This window comes from Acinonyx jubatus, chromosome E2 (assembly GCF_027475565.1).
Source record: "Acinonyx jubatus isolate Ajub_Pintada_27869175 chromosome E2, VMU_Ajub_asm_v1.0, whole genome shotgun sequence".
NCBI classification, from domain to species: Eukaryota; Metazoa; Chordata; class Mammalia; order Carnivora; family Felidae; genus Acinonyx; species Acinonyx jubatus.
The window spans coordinates 26275485-26296264 of record NC_069396.1 but is presented as its reverse complement, the minus strand read 5'-3'; the positions used below and the strand labels follow the sequence as shown (position 1 = coordinate 26296264).

The 20780-nt window shown below is 37.5% G+C and overlaps 1 protein-coding gene across 7 annotated transcripts in view; it reads right to left on the bottom strand.

Moving 5' to 3' along the window:
• CNOT1 (CCR4-NOT transcription complex subunit 1) overlaps window positions 1-20780 on the bottom strand; it is a 101495-nt gene that overhangs the window by 34785 nt on the left and 45930 nt on the right. For all 7 annotated transcript variants that reach the window (XM_015074543.3, XM_015074542.3, XM_015074541.3 and 4 more), the window contains 10 exons: window positions 20163-20366; window positions 18924-19092; window positions 15882-16008; window positions 15624-15734; window positions 12521-12691; window positions 11973-12100; window positions 9441-9681; window positions 7783-7902; window positions 6892-7014; window positions 6540-6691 (listed from right to left, as the gene is read on the bottom strand). In XM_015074543.3, the coding sequence (XP_014930029.1) occupies window positions 6540-6691; window positions 6892-7014; window positions 7783-7902; window positions 9441-9681; window positions 11973-12100; window positions 12521-12691; window positions 15624-15734; window positions 15882-16008; window positions 18924-19092; window positions 20163-20366 (1546 nt within the window). The remainder of the gene's footprint in view (window positions 1-6539; window positions 6692-6891; window positions 7015-7782; window positions 7903-9440; window positions 9682-11972; window positions 12101-12520; window positions 12692-15623; window positions 15735-15881; window positions 16009-18923; window positions 19093-20162; window positions 20367-20780) is intronic.

Here is a 20780-nt window from a genome sequence, read left to right as displayed (position 1 = left end):
AAGACAGAAGAGTGAAAAATATCACTTGCTACTCCTTGGAACACCTAAATAAACAAACCTGATTTTCTAATAAAGAAAACCTGCTAGAACATATGGCTACATTTCCACCATACACCACGTCTTTGTATCCATCACTAATCACTAGGATTTTCTGAGCACGGCTCTCTCTTGGAGATCTTTAATTACTTTTTTTTTAATTCTATTTTAGAGATAGAGTGCACATGCACAAGTGGGGAAGAGGGATGGAGGGGGAGGAGGAGAGAGAATCCTAAGCAGGCTCCATGCTCATCATGGAGCCTGATGTGGGACTTGATCTGATGACCTTGGGATCATGACCTGAGATCAAATCAAGATTTGGACACTTAACCAATTAAGCCACCCAGGTGCCCCAAAGATATCTAATATATACCTCTGAAACTAAACCTTGTGTACAGTGCAACTAATAACTTTTAAATGTTTTTTTAAGTTTATTTTTTGAGAGAGAAAGCATACATGTGTGCGTGGGAAGGGCAGAAAGAGGAGAGAATCTTAATCAAGCCCCTTGCACTGGGGTGGGGCCCTACAAAGAGGCTCCAACTCAGAAACCATGAGATCATAACCTGAGCCAAAACCAAGAGTTAGAGACTTAATCAATGGAGTCAACCCAGGCACCCCATTTAATGTAGTTTTATGTTTTCTTTTTCTAAATGTGACTACTTTTACTTCTTGATGCCAATAGTTAAGATTTCAAATTCAGAGATAGCTAATGACATGAATCCTTTCAGATTTTAAAATATTAAAAGCTGGGTATATTAGATTGATAAAATATGGTTAATTAAAATATTCCATATTATTCTGGAAAAACTTTCTTATATTTCACACAATTTCAAACTTTGAAGAGGCTAACTAATATTATAAGAAACTCCCATAAATGCTTCACCCACCAGTTAGTTACGTTTTGCCCTATTTGTTTAGCCATTCTTTCTACTGTCTCCTCCATGAAGTTTTTAAGGTTAGATACATCACATATCTTTTATTCCTAAATACTTCACTATGTATTTCCTAAGAACAAGGACATTTTCTTACACAACCATGTAAAATAATAAAAATAAGAAAATTTAACGCAGATAAAATCAAACAGGCCGTGTTAAAATTATATCAATTGTTGGGGTGCCTGGGTGGCATAGTCGGTTAGGCATCCAACTTCAGCTCAGGTCGTGATCTCACAGTTCCTGAGTTCGAGCCCCACGTCCGGCTCTGTGCTGACAGCTCAGAGCCTGGAGCCCGCTTCGGATACTGTGTCTCCCTCTCTCTGTGCCCCTCCCCCACTCACACTCTGTCTCTCGCTCTCTGAAAAAGATTTAAAAAAAAAAAGGTAAAAAGAATTATATGAATTGTTCCAATTATGTACTTCACTGCTACTTTACCCTTGGATCATGATCCAATACACTGCACTGAGCTGTCACCTCTTTAGTTTCTTCCATTTTTTTTAATGTTTATGTTAGAGAGAGAGAGAGAGAGAGAGAGAGAGAGAGAGAGAGAGAGAGAGAACGCGCGCGTGCACGCGCATGAGCGAGCGTGCGTGCATGCATGCAAGCATGGGAGGGGCAGAGAGAGAGGGAAACACAGAATCTGAAGCAGACTCCAGGCTCCGAGCTGACAACAGCAACCCCAATGCAGGGCTCAAACTCACAAACTGTGAGATCACTACCTGAGCCGAAGTCGAACACTTAACCGACTGAGCCACCCAGGCGACCCTAATTTCTTTAAACTGGAAAAAATTCATCAGCTGTTATTTGTCTTCTTCAAGTTGATTTTTTTTTTAAATATGTATTTTATACAATGTCCCTTACTTTGAGTTTGTCTGATATTTTAGATACATTTATGGCAGGACTACCACAGTAGTTACATCGTATTCTTCTCAGTGCATTATTTTTTCAAGTAATTCTATGCCCAACATGGGGTTCAAACTAACAAACTTGAAATCAAGAGTCGCATGCTCTAATGAATGAGCTAGCCAGGTGCCCTTCATGTTTTATTATGAGGCATATTATACAAAGAGCTGGTGATCACTTTGATCAAAGAATTAATGTGGCATTTGCCAGTTTTCTCAATAAAATATTACTACTTTTCCCTTTGTTAATTTGTGGGGAGACACTCTAAAACTAGCTGACTGTCCTGCTCCTGAAACGTTCACTCACTACTTTTAGCATCCACTAAATTTTGTAACTCCATCATAATTACTTATTTATTAATTGGAAGAACTTTCCTTCTTTGGCATTTATTTTTTATCAGTATCGCTTCTAAAAACTGTACACGAATTGGGGCGCCTGGGTGGCGCAGTCGGTTAAGCGTCCGACTTCAGCCAGGTCACGATCTCGCAGTCCGGGAGTTCGAGCTCCGCATCGGGCTCTGGGCTGATGGCTCAGAGCCTGGAGCCTGTTTCCGATTCTGTGTCTCCCTCTCTCTCTGCCCCTCCCCCATTCATGCTCTGTCTCTCTCTGTCGCAAAAATAAATAAATTTGAAAAAAATAAATTTGGAAAAAAAAATTTTTTTTTTAAAACCTTTACACGAATTATTTCATTAAATGCTTCAAGAAAACAGGTACTTCTAATCAACAAAAGAAACTGAAATCCAAGTCAGGTAAACTACCTCCCTACACACACACAAAAAACCATTTTATCCAATTTCAATATGCCCTTAAATTTACAGTATTTTAATTCCAGGTAGATTAAAATATATAAATGTGAGAGTCAAAACTCTAGACTTTAAATTTTAGAACATTAAGAACTTAGCAGGGTTTCTCAAATGTTGTACTATTAGCACTTTGGACTTTGTTGTGTTTGTTTCTATCGTGCACTGTAAAATGTTTACCAGCATCCCTGGCCTTTACCCAGGAGGTGCCAACAGCACACTTGTCTCTGGTTATAACAATCAATAATACTGTCTTATGACTCTAAGGAAGCAAAATATTCCTTGATTGAGTACACTGAGTTAGGGATATACATGTGTAAATTTTTAAAAAATAAGGCAAGGCAAAATAAAATTCAAGATCTGTGTGGGAGACAGAAGAAAACAGGACTGGAGAGGAAGACAAAGAAAGATAGCTTCAAAAATGTTACAGTTGAAGCTGCAGAATAGACTCACACCTGTTTATTATACTTCAGAACTTACAAAAAATACATAGTACATAAGCAAAAATGGTGTAGTAAAGACCTCCATATATTCTCTCCCCTATAAAAGTAACTAAAAAAGTGGCAAAAATTGTCACAATCAACTTTATCAAAACACTGGAGACTAACGGCTTACAACAATCCAGGAATTTTTACTCTAGAAAGAAAACTAAACCTTGGTAATAAAAGCTTTCTGCAATCTTAAATTACTTTATTCCCAGCCCCCTCTCAAGCTGCACAGCTGCCTTGAGAACTAATAGTTTACAATCTCAGAGAAAACCAGCAGCCTGACAGCCATGGGAGAGGGCTCGGAAGTGGCTTGAGGCATCTGCAAAGCCTCATTCTTAGAGAATTGCCATTATTTCACCAGAGGATTCCCTGTGAGACCACAATGGCAAGATTATCTTTATCTGACTTAATAGCTGGCCAACTGAAAATAGCGTTTTCCTCTTGAGGTGTCTGAAGGAAATATTTAAAGGTAATTGTTTTAATTTTCTGGCTTCCTGGGATAGAAGATAACAGTCTGAGCAAACAATAGGTTACCCAAAAAGCTTAAAAGGAAAATTTGGGAATAAAATTCCCATGGATAGAACTGTGAAAAACACTCATTTTCCCAGGGAACCAAGAAGTCCTCAGACATGTGTAGAGTGCTGCCAATACCTAAATCTGTAATATTCCCCTGAAAGACCTAAAAAGAACCAAGCTCTCACTTGAAGTTGACATTTAGGCTCTAAGAAGAAAATAAAGGTTAACAAGTTGTCAAGTAATTGACTTAGCTGACCACAAGGCTACCCAGAGACTTCAGTGGCCAAACATGACAAAAAAAAGACTACTACAAAGGCACCTCACTGGTCAGTTGGTAGAGCATGAGACTCCTGATCTCAGGGTTGTGAGTTAGAGCCCCACATTGGGTAAAGAGATTACTTAAAAATAAAATCTGAGGGGTGTCTGGGTGGCTCACTAAGGGTACAACTTGGCTCAGGTCATGATCTCACGGTTCACAAGTTCAAGCCCCATATAGAGTTCTGTGCGGACATCTCAGAGCCTGGAGCCTACTTCAGATTCTGTGTCTCCATCTCTCTCTCTGCCCCTCCCTGCCCTTGTTCTCTCTCTCTCCAAATAACTTAAAAAAAAAAAAAAAATCAGTAACAAAATAAAGCCAGGTAATTCCCAAACACGTAAAAATTAAACAACCTATTCTTATGGGTCGCAGGAAATTACAAAATACTTTCAGGTGAAAATGAAAACACAAAATACCAAACTTAAAGCATTTCATAGGTGGAAATTCAAAGCCATAAATAAACACCCCAATTAAACAGGAACAATATCAAGTGAAAAACCAAACTTTCCACCTTAATCAGGTTTAAAATGTTCAAACCAAATTCAAAATAAGGAAGGAAAATAATAAAGTTGACAGTTCGAATAAATGAAATGGAAAATAGAAAAACAAGAGAAAAACAAAACAAAAAGTTGCTTCTCTGAAAAGGTCAACAAACTTGACATACGTTTATCCAAAATGACAAGAAATGGGTAGGGGAAAAGGGAGAAGAGATTCAAATACTAAAACCAGGAAGTGAAAGACAGGACTATTACTACCAACCTTAGAGAAATGAAGATGATAAGGATATAGTATGTAAGAACGGTATGCCAACAAGTTAGATAACCTAGGTGAAATGGACAAATTCATAGACAAACTGCTAACACTGATCCAAGGGGGGGAAAAAAAAGAAAATATGCATAGATATATAACAAGATATTGAATTAGTAATTAAAAACTACCACAAGGAAAAGCCTAACACCAGATGGATTCACTGCTAAATCCTATGAAACATCTAAAGAACTGTTACCAATCTTTCTCACAAAAATTAAGAGTTAAGAACACTTTACCAATTCATTGTATGAATCCAAGATTACCCTGATAATCAAAACCAGACAAAAACAACACAAGAAAACTACAAAACAATATCCCTTAGGAATATAGATACAAAAATGCTCACCAAATACTAGCAAATTGAATTCAGCAGCATATAAAAAGTATACATACACAAAGACTGAAGTGAAATTTATCCCAGGAATGCAGTATTTTTTAACATCCAAATTTCTATTAACATACTACAACAGAATAAAAAACAAAAACAAGACCTTCTCAAGAAAGGTAGACCAAAGTATCTGACAAAACACCTTAATGATAAAACATGCAACTAACTAGAATTAAAGGTAAGGAAATCTCAACTGGAAGGGTATCTACGGAAACCCACAGCTAACATCACACTTGATGGTGAATAAGGAATACTTTCCTTATAAATTCAAGAACAAGACAAGAGTGTGTGCTCTTGCCATTTCTATTCAACATTAGACTGACGTTTACACTAGAGAAAATAAGAAAAAGATGGGAAAGGAAGAAATAAAATTCTATTTGCATATGACATGCCTTGTACAAAATATTTAACAATAAATACAATAAAACAAGTGTAAGACTTAAACACTGAAAATGAAAACATTCCTGAAAGGAATTAAAGACCTAAAAACATCTCAGATTCATGAATCAAAATACTTAGTATTTTTTTTTTAATTTTTTTTTTTAACATTTATTTATTTTTGAGACAGAGAGAGACAGAGCATGAATGGGGGGAGGGCCAGAGAGAGAGGGAGACACAGAATCGGAAGCAGGCTCCAGGCTCTGAGCTGTCAGCACAGAGCCTGATGCGGGGCTCGAACTCACGGACCGTGAGATCGTGACCTGAGCGAAGTCGGACGCTCAACCGACTGAGCCACCCAGGCGCCCCATAAATACTTAGTATTTTAAGATGGCAATATTCCCCCAAAATGATGTAAAGATTCAACATTATCCCAGTGGGCTTCTTCATAACTTCACAAAAATCAACAAGCTGATCCTAAAATTCACATGGCAATGCAAGGGACCCAGAACAGCCAAAACAATACTAAAAAAAAGAACAAAGTTGGAGGACTCATATTTCCCAATTTCAAATCTCACTGAAAACCTATGGTACTGGCATAAGGATAGACATATACAGAACGAAGAATCCAGAAATAAAACCCATACATTATGGGCAACTTATTTTCCAAAAGACCATTTAAAAGAAAGACCAGTCTCTTCAAATGGTGTTGGGATGATTGAACTTCCTATGCAAAACAATGAAACTGGACCCCACCTCACATTATACAAAAAAGAAAAAAAAAAATAAAAATAATAATCCATTCAAATGGAAAGAATAATGTATTTTGAGTATTGTACTCTAAACTTAAAACCACTGGATTATCTAAACTGCTGTCACTTACACTCATTCAACCCTTATTTTCCAAAACAAGTTATTCATAATCTAATTCCAGTACTAAACAGTCATATTTAAGCATGCTCTTCTTACCCTGCACAAGCTTGTAAACAGGCCAACATTGTTGCCAGAGTTTCTGGAGGAAGTTGAGCACTTTTGGGCTGATCTTTCTCTGGGGCAAGTCCACCCAAAATAGAAGGGCACCGTCTCTTTAAAAAAGTCATACATGCCTGGATAAAAGGCTCCTGGAAAATATAAAGTTTCCTGGTGTATCAGATATTGATCTTAATCGCTTTCAGATTTAAGATAAACTGCTTTCAGCTTAAAGACAGTATGACTAAAATCCACAATATAACATTCCACTGCCATTTAAAAAGGTTGTTCATTTAGCTATTTTAGGCATCAAAATTTAAGAGAAGTAACAAATGGGACAAATCCTGCTTACTCCATGCTCTCGAATTTTATCTGTGAGCCACTTGTCAAGTTTGAGGTATTCACGACGCGAAGCAAGTGCAGCAAGGTCAATAACAAAGGCAAATGGAGTACCATTTAGCAGCATTGACAAGGCCTAAAGCAAAAGAATATCAGAAACTGTAAGTCAAGCAATTAGGTATCTTTCTATCACTCTGTCCTATTTTGTTTCCTGCTTTTATTTTCACAAACAAGTCTAAATAAAACATTGCTAATATTTTCTTGGTCATATTTTTGTTAAAGCTTACTACAATTCAGTGCTGATTTAGTTCTTACTTAAAATAAGATCACATTTCAAAGGTGGACATATGACTTGACCTCCAAAATAAACTTTACCCTGTGTTTCTTAAAATAACTAAACCTGAATCAGAGCATATGATGCATGAAAAAGTATCCTTACTCCGTTTTTAAAAATCTAAAGTCGGGCTTATTCTAACCTAAGCACAACTGCAATATCAGTACTATGCACCTACTGGTCAAAGACATCAAGAATCAGAGACTATTTGTGAAAAGATTCCATTAATGTTAATGAAATCTGCAAAGGGTGTAAAACCCAACCAGTTTCTCCACAAATTATATCTCACAGATCTACATCTGAGGCCAGTTATCACTTGCTTTAAAATAGCCTTGCAACTACCATAGAAGACCAAACAAAATTCAGTCAAATGTAAACAATGAAAACATTTCTTACGTTTCCAAAACCACTGTTTCAATCCCTGTCTACTTACAATGCAAAACTATAAAGCTCAACATAAGCTACCTAAGAGCTAGTTATATTTGAATTATCCCTAAGGTATCTAGATAACATAAAAAGTCTGTTTTATCATTAATAAATAAAAATATCAGCCTGTCCCTCCGAGCTCACCTTCAAGTCCTGGGCCACATCAAGTATTCGAGACAATTTGGCCTGGTCATACTGCTCCCCTCGCATGTACCATTCTGCCATTGCATGCATGATAAGTTGGCGGATTGAGGGAGACTGTCCCTAAGAAAACAGGGGTTACATATCAATAATGCTAAACGTTTTCACAGGCACTACCATGAATGCCCAGCTAATTTTACTTGTTATATTTACAAAAAATTGAGGTGCATCAGTTCAAGCCTCAAGCAGTGACTGCAGTGACATTCTTTATAGGAAAGTCAAGTTATTTCCACATCTTCCAAATGAAAGTCTGTTCCTAAACCTTGGGTCATACAGTCATTCAATAAATGTACTTCTCCTATAAAACATAGGCCAATACATTTTCAAACAGATTATGGTGTGAACATGAGGGCACATGAAATTTGTTTAATTCCTTACTAAGTTATAACTTACTAGTCTATAGATTTAAAAAAGTAGTTTAAGGTAATCATTTCTCACGCTGCAGTGTAGTGTTCAATCAGTATTTCTGGGAATGGTACTTGCACATTCTAAATCTACCTATTTTAACAAATAAGAATGTTCCTTTTTTTTTGTTTGTTTGTTTGTTTTTGGTGATTGTTCAATTTCCTTTTTGTACAGAAAACATCCTAGCTTTGAGAACTGATTTAAAGTTTTGCAGCTGAATGAAACCAACAGTCATAGTTCAGCAATCAATTCTCATGGAAGCAATGGCAAGGCAATTGCTAGCACTGTATCTAAATCACTTTCCAGTAACTGTCTTGAGGCAACAGCAGGTTCAGGTGAAACAAGTATTCAACAAGAAGTGAAGAGATGCAGCTCCTTTCTACCTGCCCTTTGTACCTTATAGCTGTGGTGAGAAAGACCTAAAAAGGTCTGGGCAGCAAACCTTGTAAATGGCTGCTAAACATTCTGTCAACTGTAAGTTTACCATGTAAGTTGAGTCCCTAGAAATGGAGGGCTGACTTGACAGCATGGAACTAAAGCTAACATTTTTCATTTATAAATAAGAGTTTAATGTTTTAAAAGCACTTATATATAATGTAAACTACACTGAGAATGAAAATGGTTAAAGGAAAAAAAAAAAAAAAAACCAGCCAGCCAGAAAAGAAACTTGATGTAAAGTAGTTGATGACTGCTTTTCTACCCGCCTAAGCTTCTCCATTTGTTATTATTAAAAATACAGGCTAGTGGGAACAGGGGGAGGTGCAATGGACAAGAAAACATTTACTTGTTATAAATTAGGGAAGGAAAGCAGCACAGGACTTAAAAGTCACTGCAGCAGAAACTAAAATAAAATTTAGATGCTGAATTTAGATAAAATAGAAAATGTCAAATTGACCTGTGATCTTCTCCCATTTGCAGTTAAAAAGTGACAGGAGTACCTTCTGCTTCCATGATAAATAATTAAGCTCATTACTGTTACCAAATCATAGTGGTTTGGAGCTTTCATGATATTGATTTTTTAACTGCCTTCTTATTCTTTAAAGTTTTATACTTTAACACCCACATGATGCTAAAAGATAAAATAGGCTTCATGAAAGTGCAACTTTTCCAAAGTGTCATATTCAAGATTGACAATTTAGTTTGAACATCTTCCACAGAATGTCAAATATTAAGACAAAGAAATATTCATGTCTTACCTGCCCATGCCACGCATAGTGCAAAATAATAGCAGAGTTAGGATGGTTTCCGAGGAAAATTGGCATCAGAGTGGAGATGAGCTCATGGCGCAAGGTGTGCCAAGAGGTGTTGATCTGTAGTAAGGCCAATACCAGCATGTCTGGACAGTGTTTAATAGGGAAGCTGAAGAGCTGTTTAACTTGCTCATATTGCCCCACCTCTGCAAGCCTCAGAAGAGATTCAATCAAATCCAAGCTCTTCCTAACAAGAATGGAAGTAAGATACTCTGTCAATGAAAACGTAAGTATACAAAAATCCATTTTCCAAATAAGTCATACCAACTATCATGACAAAACTGAGGGGTCATCTATTAATATTTGAAAAATATTTAAACTAGTGTTCATATTAAAATTATATACTAGTATATCACACTAATTTCAGAGATAGTCCAAGTTGAGAGTAAGTGGAGAGGCAATACTACAGACCACTGACATAATCATGGATCCTTCTTATCAAGGAGGTATCATTGAAGATTTTTGTGATTAGCGTGTAAAATAGAAGCAAACAACATCACAGAGTTTAGAAATGCTCGAAAATGGAAAATACAAACATTGACCTAATTTATACACTGAAAAATTTTACACAAAAATACAGGCTGGACGCTTACTTTGATAATGAAAAGGTATAACTTCAGTGCCCCCTGGTATCACCCAAGTTCAGAGGTCCACACATCCCATATGCATTATTCTTGCCCCAAGAAGCTGAAAGTGGTTGACTTTAATCAAACATCAAAATTTTACTCTACCCATAGTGCATGAAAACTATGGAGACAGAGATCAAACTAAATGCCATCAGGAAACATATATCCCATACTATGGGGTATTCTAAAGGAGAAATGATCCGATTACTTCATCAAATCAATGGCAAAAGTTATATTTATTTCTAAAGTTGATTTCTGAGAGAGAGTAGGGGGAGGCAGGGCTCGAACTCACAAACCATGAGACCATGTCCTGAGCCAAAGTCAGACACTCAACTAAGCATCCCAGTCACCCCTAAAAGTTATTATTTTAAAAAAGAAGAGTGAGAAAAGGAAGACTTACAGAATAAACTATATGAACCCTGTCTGGACTCTTACTCATACAAACTGTTAAAAGACAATTTTGAGACAGACTTGAATGTACAGCTATGTTAAGGAACTGTTAAATTTAATATGACATTTTAGTTTCACAAAATAAATACTGCTATATACATTAGACTTAACAGAAAAAAAAAAAATTCAATCAAGCCTACAGATACAATTTTGCTAGCACCTGGGAAAAGGATACACTTTCTTTAAGATTCATTATTTTTGAGAGAAAAGAGAGAATCCCAACCAGGCTCCGTGCATTCAGCACAGAGCCCGATACAGGGCTCAAACTCACAAACCATGAGATCATGATCCAAGCCAAAATCAAGGTTGTATGCTCAACCAACTGAGCCATCCAGGCGCCCCAAGGACACATTTTAGAACAAACTACTGCTTGGGGTCAATCTTTCAGAACAGGGATCAGCAAACTGCACCCACAGACCAACCTCACCCACTGCCTATTTCACTAAATGTTTTCTGAGAGAGCTACATCTGTATTTATACTGTGCTACAATAAAGAGCTTAAGTACTTGCTACAGGAGACTATATGGTCAGAAAACCCAGATGTTAACTAAACCTTCACAGGAAAAGTTTACCATCTCTTCTTGACTTTAGAAGAACTGGAAATATCAAAAGGGCTTTAAACTGCCCTAAAAAACACACCCATAGCACCCAAAATGCAGAGGATCATCTGTTCCGTGTCAGAAAAGGATCTCAGAAAACTACAGTTAGGAAGAAGAGATAAGAAACATAAAGTAGTTACCTCTGGGGAGCAATCAAGCCCATGTCCCCTCTGTTGAGTGAGTGTGTGAGAGCGTGTTAGAGTGTTTGAGAGAAAGGGGGGGGGGGGCAGGGAGGGTGGGGGGCGGGGGAGAGAGAGAGAGAGAGTGTGTGTGTGTGTGCGCGTGTGTGTATTTCAACAGTAATGGAAGTACTTTCACCATCCTTACCTCATATTCCTAGAGAGGAGTGACTTGAGTTCCAGGAGAAATGTACTGGGCCAAAGTCTGATTCTCCCTCAGAAATTAGGAATTGGAACTCAAATAAACTAGGTAATTTAGCTGAAAGGATTAGAATGGATGGTTTGGCCAACTTGAGCTACTTACAAAGGAAAGAAAGCAAGTAAATCTGTAGGCAGAAGAAAAGGATCTAATCTAAAGGAGAAGTACAAACCTCTTTTCCAATATTTGACAGTTTCAGAGAATACCCAGTGGCAGACCTTAGAGAGGAAAAAATGTAACTATCTAGTGCCAATGGGACTAAAATTAGATTTTTATCCATTAACACCCATCTAAAAATTTAAAGTCGGCTCACTAAGAATACTGTTTCAGTAAAACCTTTTAACTATGTAGTTGCTCCCTATTAATTTTCTACTGCAAAAAAGCACAAGTTATCCTTTCAAGAAACGCTAGAGGAGAGTGTTTACCATGTGGCAATTTCTCGATTGTCATCCTCTGGTGGTGCTTTCAGAATATCAGTGGCAACCGTATGACAGGGATAGTCAGCAAAACAGAAGATCTCTGGATTTATAAGGGAATGCTGAATAAAAGAGAGCTGGAACAAGAGGAAAAAAGTCCTTACCACCATAAATGACTGCAAATGCTATGAAAATCTGCAACATTTTCATTCAGCTAATTTCAATCTTAAGGTTACTAGAATGACAATTTCCCTTTAAAACATTAACTTTCTGCTCTTTTGAAGCCACAGACAATACAAACAGATGAAAGGTATGAGATAAAATGGTGTTGGAGACAAACAGTTGGGGAAACGGTTTGCTTCACTTAGAGTTTGATTAGTACTAAACTACGATAAACCAAGATAATAATCTTTTCAAAACTGACAGTCTCTGCTATTCTGAACTACACAAAACAAATTCTATTTTAAAAGAATGTTTTAATCAATGGACAGATGGCACTACATAAGGAATAAGTCATTATGTGCTTCCTCTTCCAAAGCTAAACACCATCAGCTCACCTGGCCTTCTGCATGTTTCCAAGGTCTATATATGAGGTCGACTGGGAACACTTCCATTCCTAGACCCCTCTGAATGCCATAAACCACATTATGAAGTCCTTTACTATCACGAATTTGAAATCCAGGATGGTCCAGTTCATAAGTTACTTCCTTGAAATTCAAACTCGGGTTCTAAAACAGAAAAACATTTCAAAATCGAATGAATGGACAAAAACTGTAAACATTTTTATGCTTTATCCAAAGAGACAAATTAAATCTGAAATTAAATTAAAATGTTCTAATTATAAACTCAAAATAATCATTATCTGGCATTTCTAGAGACTTAGAAAAGTAAATACTTCATATTCAAAATAAACCAGCTCTTCTAGCGAGGCACTCCAACCTTTCAGTTCATGACATATTTCTGACTATGGGAGTATGTAAAAGGGAACTCTCTCTTCCCATACTTAGTTCAACTAACACTCCCATCCCAGTCTGGCAAAACTGTTAAATCAATGACTCGGTTTTAAGCCAAGATTCTACTAACTTGGAACAAAGTAGCAAAGATAAATCAATTATCCCAAATACCATTATTTTTAAAAAGGGATTTTTAAGTTTATCTTTCGAGAGACAGAGAGAGACAGGGCCAGCTTGGGAAGGGCAGAGAGTGAGGGAGAGAAACCCAAACAAGGCTCCATGCCATCCACACAGAGCCCACGTGACTCAAGCTCACAAACTATGAGATCATGACATGAGCCAAGATGAAGAGTTGGATGCTTACCCAACTGAGCTACCCAGGTGCCCCTCCCCAAATACCATTCTTAATTAACTAAAGAGCTCCCCAGAAAGTATACCAATTGTATCAGGAAAAGTGGTTTAAATTCTTTATGTCAAAATGATTGAAAATTCCATTGAAAAAACGTTCTATGAAAAGGTATTCAACAAAAATCAGTATGAGACTCCTTAAGAAAACACAAAGCAAAGTTAACCAGTTTACAGAAGATAATTTACCACTCTGCACAAAGTACTAAGTTTATTTTATGCTTAAGAAGAAAGAGGCTGTCCACACTTTGTATTTAAAACTCTTCAAAGCATCATGGTCAGTTTAGTTTTGCTCCAAGGTGACCCCTTTCAAGTCATGAAGACATTAATGCTTGCTTTTTATAAAAGTAACAGTACAGGGACGCCTGGGGGGCTCAATCATTTGAGGGTCCGAATCTTGACTTCAGCTCAGGTCATGATCTCAAGGTTCGTGGTTATCAAGCCTTGTGTGGGGCTCTGCACCAACAGCACGGAAACTACTTGGGATTGTCTCTCTCCTCTCTCCCAACTAACTTTTTTTCTCTCTCTCTAAATAAATACACTTAAGAAAAAAGCAACGGTACAAACACAAACTTCAAATTAAGTACTCACTCCAAGCCAACAAGAGCACTGAGAAAATAAGATTGTTTTTCTTTCTAAAATTTGCTTCCATGACTGTGACAGAACAGAACCATTAATGTACTATTAAATAGCCTTATCATAGAGACGAATTTGGTAAATCCACAGGCTAGTTTGGTAAAACTGTAAGAATCCCCTGTGGTTTCTTCCACTTGTTGGTGAGCAATGGAGAAAAAAAATCATTGACCCAAAATGTATCTGAAATGGTTTCCTGCTCCTGTCTACAAAAAATGTACAGAATGGGCACCTGGGTGGTTCGGTTGGTTAAGCATCCAACTTCGACTCAGGTCATGATCTCATAGTTTTTGAGGTCAAGCCCCACATCGGGTTTACGCTAAAAGCACGGGGCCTGTTTCTCTCCCCCCCTCCCCTTGCTTGCTCTCTCAAAAATAAATGTTAAATTTAAAAAAAAAATTTAATGTACATTTTTTTTAAAGTACAAAAAACCCTAATACATGAGAAGAAAAAAGAAGAAGGAAGAAAACAGGTTACTAACTCAAGTGTTCAAACCCACAGTGTAGGCACTCCATTTTATAGCCTTTTACAGTCTCTGAAAACAGAAAATAGGTTCAGATAACATGAAAATACTGTCCTTGTCTGCAATTTTTAAAGAGAAATTATTTTCAGTAGGGCGATATATTTTCAACAGGGCAATAAAGTACAATAATGAAACTACTGAGTGAAAAGGGCATGTTCTTCACTTTTGCATAACAACCACAGAATAAAAACAACAGTAACTAGTAACTAGTAACAGAACAGTAACAGTAACTAGTAACAGAAACTATGGCTGTATTTTGCTTTTCATTTTCCAAATTTTCTGCCATGATCAAGTATTATTTTATCCTATTACTAAAGGAAAATAGGTCTGAACACTATGACTCCACCTACTACTAAGAAAAATTTAAAGATCCATAATGTTAATAGTAAGGTAATACAGACAACCGTAACCCAACTCTATCTATAAGTTACAAACATGGAAAATTAAAACGGAGGCTTAGGATAGCTAAATGACCTGACACAACGAATGTTATAAATATGTATATGTAGTCTTTAATGTTATATTTTGTTCCTTGACATTTTATGAATGAGACTAAAGATATTACACCTTGACTGCACTATTCTCCCAATGACTAAATTTCATCACTCCCTTTCAAAATTTCCAAGTTTCATTCCTACATATTTTATTTAAGCATTTTAATATTTTAGGAGAAGTACTTTATCTGGGGGCCAATTATTTAGTTTGTGGATATTCTAGAAGTGAAAGTCATTAAGAGAAGTATGGATTTTTATTATCCTTACCCACCATAAAAAAGATAGCAAGATTTCTGTTGCACTTCCCAGAAAATTTTCAGAAGGCCCCCTTTCTTGGTAATTCTTTATACAATTATTACTATGAAATAAAGCTGTCCCTCCAAACTAACCACACCAGGACTCCACCAAATCACCTCAGTAGTATCACTGAGAACTGCGCAGCAACAACTCCTAATGAACAAAACTGGTATTTGATTATAAACCATCTCCAGTACATAATCATCTTGGACACTTCATTACTTTGGAGCCAATGAAGTCAGGAACACCAAAACACTACGGCTTATTCAGCAGAATTTTATTTGTTACAGTTTGCTTTCTTTGGGCTACATCATATTAACATAATGAATATAAAATCATGATTACATGTACTCACCAGTTCTTTGAGAACATCAATCAAGACTTCTACATTCCACGTGTGTGCCTGTGCTCCGTCACTTTTATCTTTTCCATCACTCCAGATCCCACTGCCAGGAGCAGAGATACTCTGTACAAGTAAAATTTGAATTAAACAAAACCAACTACTTAATGTGTTCAGCTCTGGTTGGTAGAACAATCAATCATACTGTTACTTAATAAATAAAGAGGGCAGGACATTAATTCAAATTGTATAATAGTTGACTTCTACACTTACCTGTAATGGAATTCCATCTGTCAATCCTGAATGAGTTCGAGCCATCATTCCCAAAACCCTGGCAACCTGGGCAGCGGTAACCTCCCGGACACCAAACTGCATGATTATATTGCGACATTCTTCAATACTGAAACAGAAAATAAACTTCAGAAAAATGTTTCCACCCTTCATGCCAAAGATAAGAAATGCTAATATAAAATAATCCTTAAGTGAAATCCTTAGACTTTTACTAATACCAGCTTCATTCCATGTTACTTTCATATAGCTAGGAATATAAAAACCACCTACGTAACTAAGAAAATGGGAAGGCTTTCTTTCCTTTTTTGCTGTATCTATATTACAAGGTAGATATGAGCTGAATCTATCATGGCAACCATTTCGTAACGTATGTAAATCAAAACCATCAGGCTATATGCTTAAACTTGTACAGTGATGGATATCAACTATTTCTCAGTAAAACTAGAGAGAAAAAGGAAAATGGCAGAAGTTTAAAAGATCAGTGGAAGAGGGGCGCCTAGGTGGCTCAGTCATTTAAGCATCTGACTTGTGATTTTGGCTCAGGTCATGATCTCACATTCATGAGATGGAGCCGCATGTCCAACTGTGCACTGACAATGTGGAGCCTGCTTGAGATTCTCTCTCCCTCTTTCTCTCTGCCACATCCCTGCTCGCAAGCTCTCTCTCAAAATAAACAAAAAAAAATCAGTGGAATAAAGTATGAGCCAAGAGTAATGATTATTTTTCACAAAGACAAATAAAATTAACTCCTTCCATCTTCAACATGAATCAAGTTACTCTTTAAAATACTGATACTCGAGGGGCGCCTGGGTGGCTCAGTCGGTTGGGCGGCCGACTTCGGCTCAGGTCATGATCTCGCGGTCCATGAGTTCGAGCCCCGCGTCGGGCTCTGTGCTGGCAGCTCGGAGCCTGGAGCCTGCTTTGGATTCTGTGTCTCCCTCTCTCTCTGACCCTCCCCCCATTCATGCTCTGTCTCAAAAATAAATAAACATTTAAAAAAAATTTTTTTTAATAAAAAAATAAATAAAATACTGATACTCGAGGGGTGCCTGGGTGGGCTCGGTGGGCTCAGTGGGTTAAGCGTCCAACATCGGCTCAGGTCATGGTCTCGCAGTTCGTGGGTTCGAGCCCCACGTCGGACTCTGTGCTGACAGCACGGAGCCTGGAGCCCGCTTTGGAATCTGTGACTCCCTCTCTCTCTACCCCTCCCCTGCTAATGCTGTCTCTCAAAAAATAAATAAACGTTAAAAAATTTTTTTAAAATGCTGATACTCGGTGTGGGGGAGGGGCCGCCTGGGTGGCTCAGTTGGTTAAGTGCCCCAAGTCTTGGTTTCGGCTTAGATCATGACCTCATGGTTCGTGGGTTCGAGTCCCACACGTCAGGCTCTGTGCTGACGGTGCAGAGCCTGCCTGGATTCTCTTTCTCCCTCCCCAACTTGTACTGTCTCTCCCAAAATAAACAAACTTCTAGAAATAATACATACATAAATATAAAATATTAACACACAGGGGACCTAGCTGGCTCATTCAGGAAAGCACAGGATTCTTATTAATCTCAGGGTCATGAGTTTGAGCCCCACGTTAGGTGTAGAGATTACTTAAATGAAGTTTTAAAATAAAATAAAATACTGATACTCAAGGTGAGTTTGATTATTCTGGTATGGACATAGCCTTGAAAATGTACCCTAACTTTGCTACTTTACACCTTGAAGTTTAACTAAACAAGTTTTATGCCAGGCACATACACATACCCACAAACACATTTTCAAAAATAAATGTAGATTTGGTTTGTATGAAGAGTTTTTAAAACATTAAAAGCTGGGGCACAAGGGTGGCTCAGTCAGTTGAGCGTCCAACTTTGGTTTCAGGGCATGATCTCACGGTTCACGAGTTCAAACCCTGCACAAGGCTCACTGCTATTAGCACAGAGCTGCTTCAGATCCTGTCCCTCCCCTGCTGTCTATGCCCCACCCTTGTTCATACTCTCTCGCTTTCAAAAATAAACATTAAAAAAAAAAAAAAACATTAAAAGCTACATTTAAAATAAAAGCAAAGCACATTAATATCCTTAATTCCTCTCAGGAAAATAATGACAATCCACTTTATCAAGTCCTGAGTGCTACCAAAAGGGTGAAACTATCTCCTTGGGGGCCCTTCACAAGTGAGAAAAACATTCAAGAGGAGGCTATAAAACAGGGAGAAAAGGAAGGCTATAGAAAAGGAAGGTACAGTGGGGATTTGAAGGTTCAGGGAGGGAAGAGAAAGTTAAACTCATGAGGTAGGAAATGATACAATTTCCATAAACACTTGCCTCAATGCTCTCTCTCCCCCAAAAGCTAAAAATGTCTATCCTAGCAACTAGGCTAGGAACCTATGATTTCTAAATTTGGGAAACTAGAGATAAAGAGACAGAAATTTAGCCACCATGATATTTACAGCTGTCACCAAAACTAGTAGAGGCATATCTCAGAGATTTTGTAGATTCAGTTCCAGACCACTGCAATAAAGCCAAATGAATTTTTTGATTTCCCAGCATGTAAGTTATGTTTACACTATACTGTAGTCTATCAAGTGTGCAACAGCATTAGGTCTAAACAAAATGTACATACCTTAATTAAAAAAATACTTTTTGCTGAAAATTGCTAACCATCACCTGAGCTTTTGATTGAGTTATAGATAACCATAACAAATACAGTATGAAACACTTTGAAATACTGTGAGAAATTATCAAAATGTGACAGAGACACAAAGTAAGCACATTATTGGAAAAATAGTGCCAACAGACTTCCTCAACACAGGGTTGCCACAAACCTTCAATTTGTAAAAAGTGCAGTATCTGCAAAGCACAACAAAGTAAAGCACAGCAAAACGAGGTATGCCTATATGTGGAAGATTAAATTCGGAAGTAAAATTCTTAAGAGGCAAAGATAATAGCACATTAAGTAGTGTTAGCAACTTGCCTTAAAGAATTACATCGTATTTGGCACAGGAGTAAACAGAAGTTTAGTGTATCTTACTACCAACCTTGCACAAAAGCCATAGCCTACTTCCTGCATGAAATCAGCCAAGGAACTCTCCATCATGGTTTTAGCTACCCCTCCGGAATCAGGCAGGATCCTGTCCATTAGAATGTCCCGTTTTTCAGGGTATAAAAGTGGTGCAAGCACCACGGGACAGCGTTCCTGAGGAAAATCTGAAGGAGGAAAAGATTGTAATTGCTAAACTGATGAAAAACAAACTATTCTCATTTACTGTCTTTAAAAGCCCCCAAATCTGAATTTTGCACAAGTTCATGTTCAAAGGTTATTCAGTTTTTTCCAATCCAGCTAGCCCAAGTTACAACTTTAACACCGACTCCAAAATTTGAGTATTTGCTCATCACAAAAATTGCTCAAGTATATTTGTTAAGTTTTTATGCTAGGATCCCAATATCTGGTGGCCAATTCACATCCTAAATATTACTTTAAAATTTCACAAGATTAACTATCAGTTCTCATACAAACAAAGCATCAGAGACCATCGAAATATCATTGTCTATTTGTTTCATTGATAAGAAAACTTATCACTGAGAAAGTTAATGCAGTTTAAAATTCAGGTATTTAAACATCAGAAAGCAAAGTAACAGTGGAAATGGACAGTGGTTAGTTTATCATCAAGACTTGTTTTAGGGATGCCTGGGTGGCTCAGTCAGTTAAAAGTGGTGATCTCACAGAGTTTGAGCCCCACATCAGGCTTCATGTTGATAGCGTTGAGCCTGCTTGGGATTCTCTCTCTGCCACCCCTTCTCTCAAAAATAAATAAATCAAGTTTTAAAAAAATATTAAAAAAAAAAGATTTGTTTCAAAAAGACTACTTATATCTCTAAAAGAAAGATAGGAGAAAAGAAGAATGGCAACAATAGAAGCCAAGAGTTCTCTTAGCATAGCATTTCAAATAGCCAGATAGGCAAAGTGGGTATATCAATAATGGCCAATTTTCTTAAGTAAAAAGAACATGTCACCACAGTGTAGTCTCCATCACCCTAAGGGAGAAAAAAGACTACATGGAAATATACCAAGTCTTAACCGAGACTGTATCTACATAACAATGTTACTACAGTTACGTTCATTTTATACCTTTCCTATGAGGCTTTAACTTTCATATTTAAAATTACAAATTACTTCCTTAAAAAATTACCAACTTATAGATAAATCATGGTCTTCACTTATATTCTAAAATCCTTGTCACGAAATCATCTTTTGTAGGCAACAGACACTCCTTTACCTCTGCGCAGCGTCTTAAGAAAAGCGTCTATTTGTTCCTGTCCAACTCCAAAGGCTCCCTTCTGCCCAAAGAGGAGATGGGAGAGGAGGAGATGTAGGACCTCTATTGCTATATCTTGGAAGCCACCTTCTTGATTTCCACTGACGTCTGCGTCAATGTAAGAACGCAGAAGATCAGGAAGCTTCTGTTTGATAAACTGGGCAGCTAAAAGTCAGGTAAACCAAAAATCACAAGTTACTTTAACACCCCAATGGGTAAAGAGCCACATCAGAACACAGATGACCATCATTCTTATTCACCAACTCACCCTTCACCCTCTAATATTTTCACAGTTCTAGGTGGCAAGTATAAAATAAGAGACCAACTGCTGGGGGCTGGTAGGAGGGGGAAATGGAGAGCTGTTCGGTGGGTATAGTGTATCAGTTTTGCAAAACAAAGAATTCCAGACATCTATTACACAACAATGTGAATATAAGTATTACTGAACTATACATTTAAAAATGGTTATGAAGAAGGGGGTGCCTGGGTGGCTCAGTCAGTTAAGCACCCAACTCTTCATATCAGCCCAGGTTGTGATCTTGCAGTCCTGAGATGGGAGCCCCACGTCGGCCTCTGCAC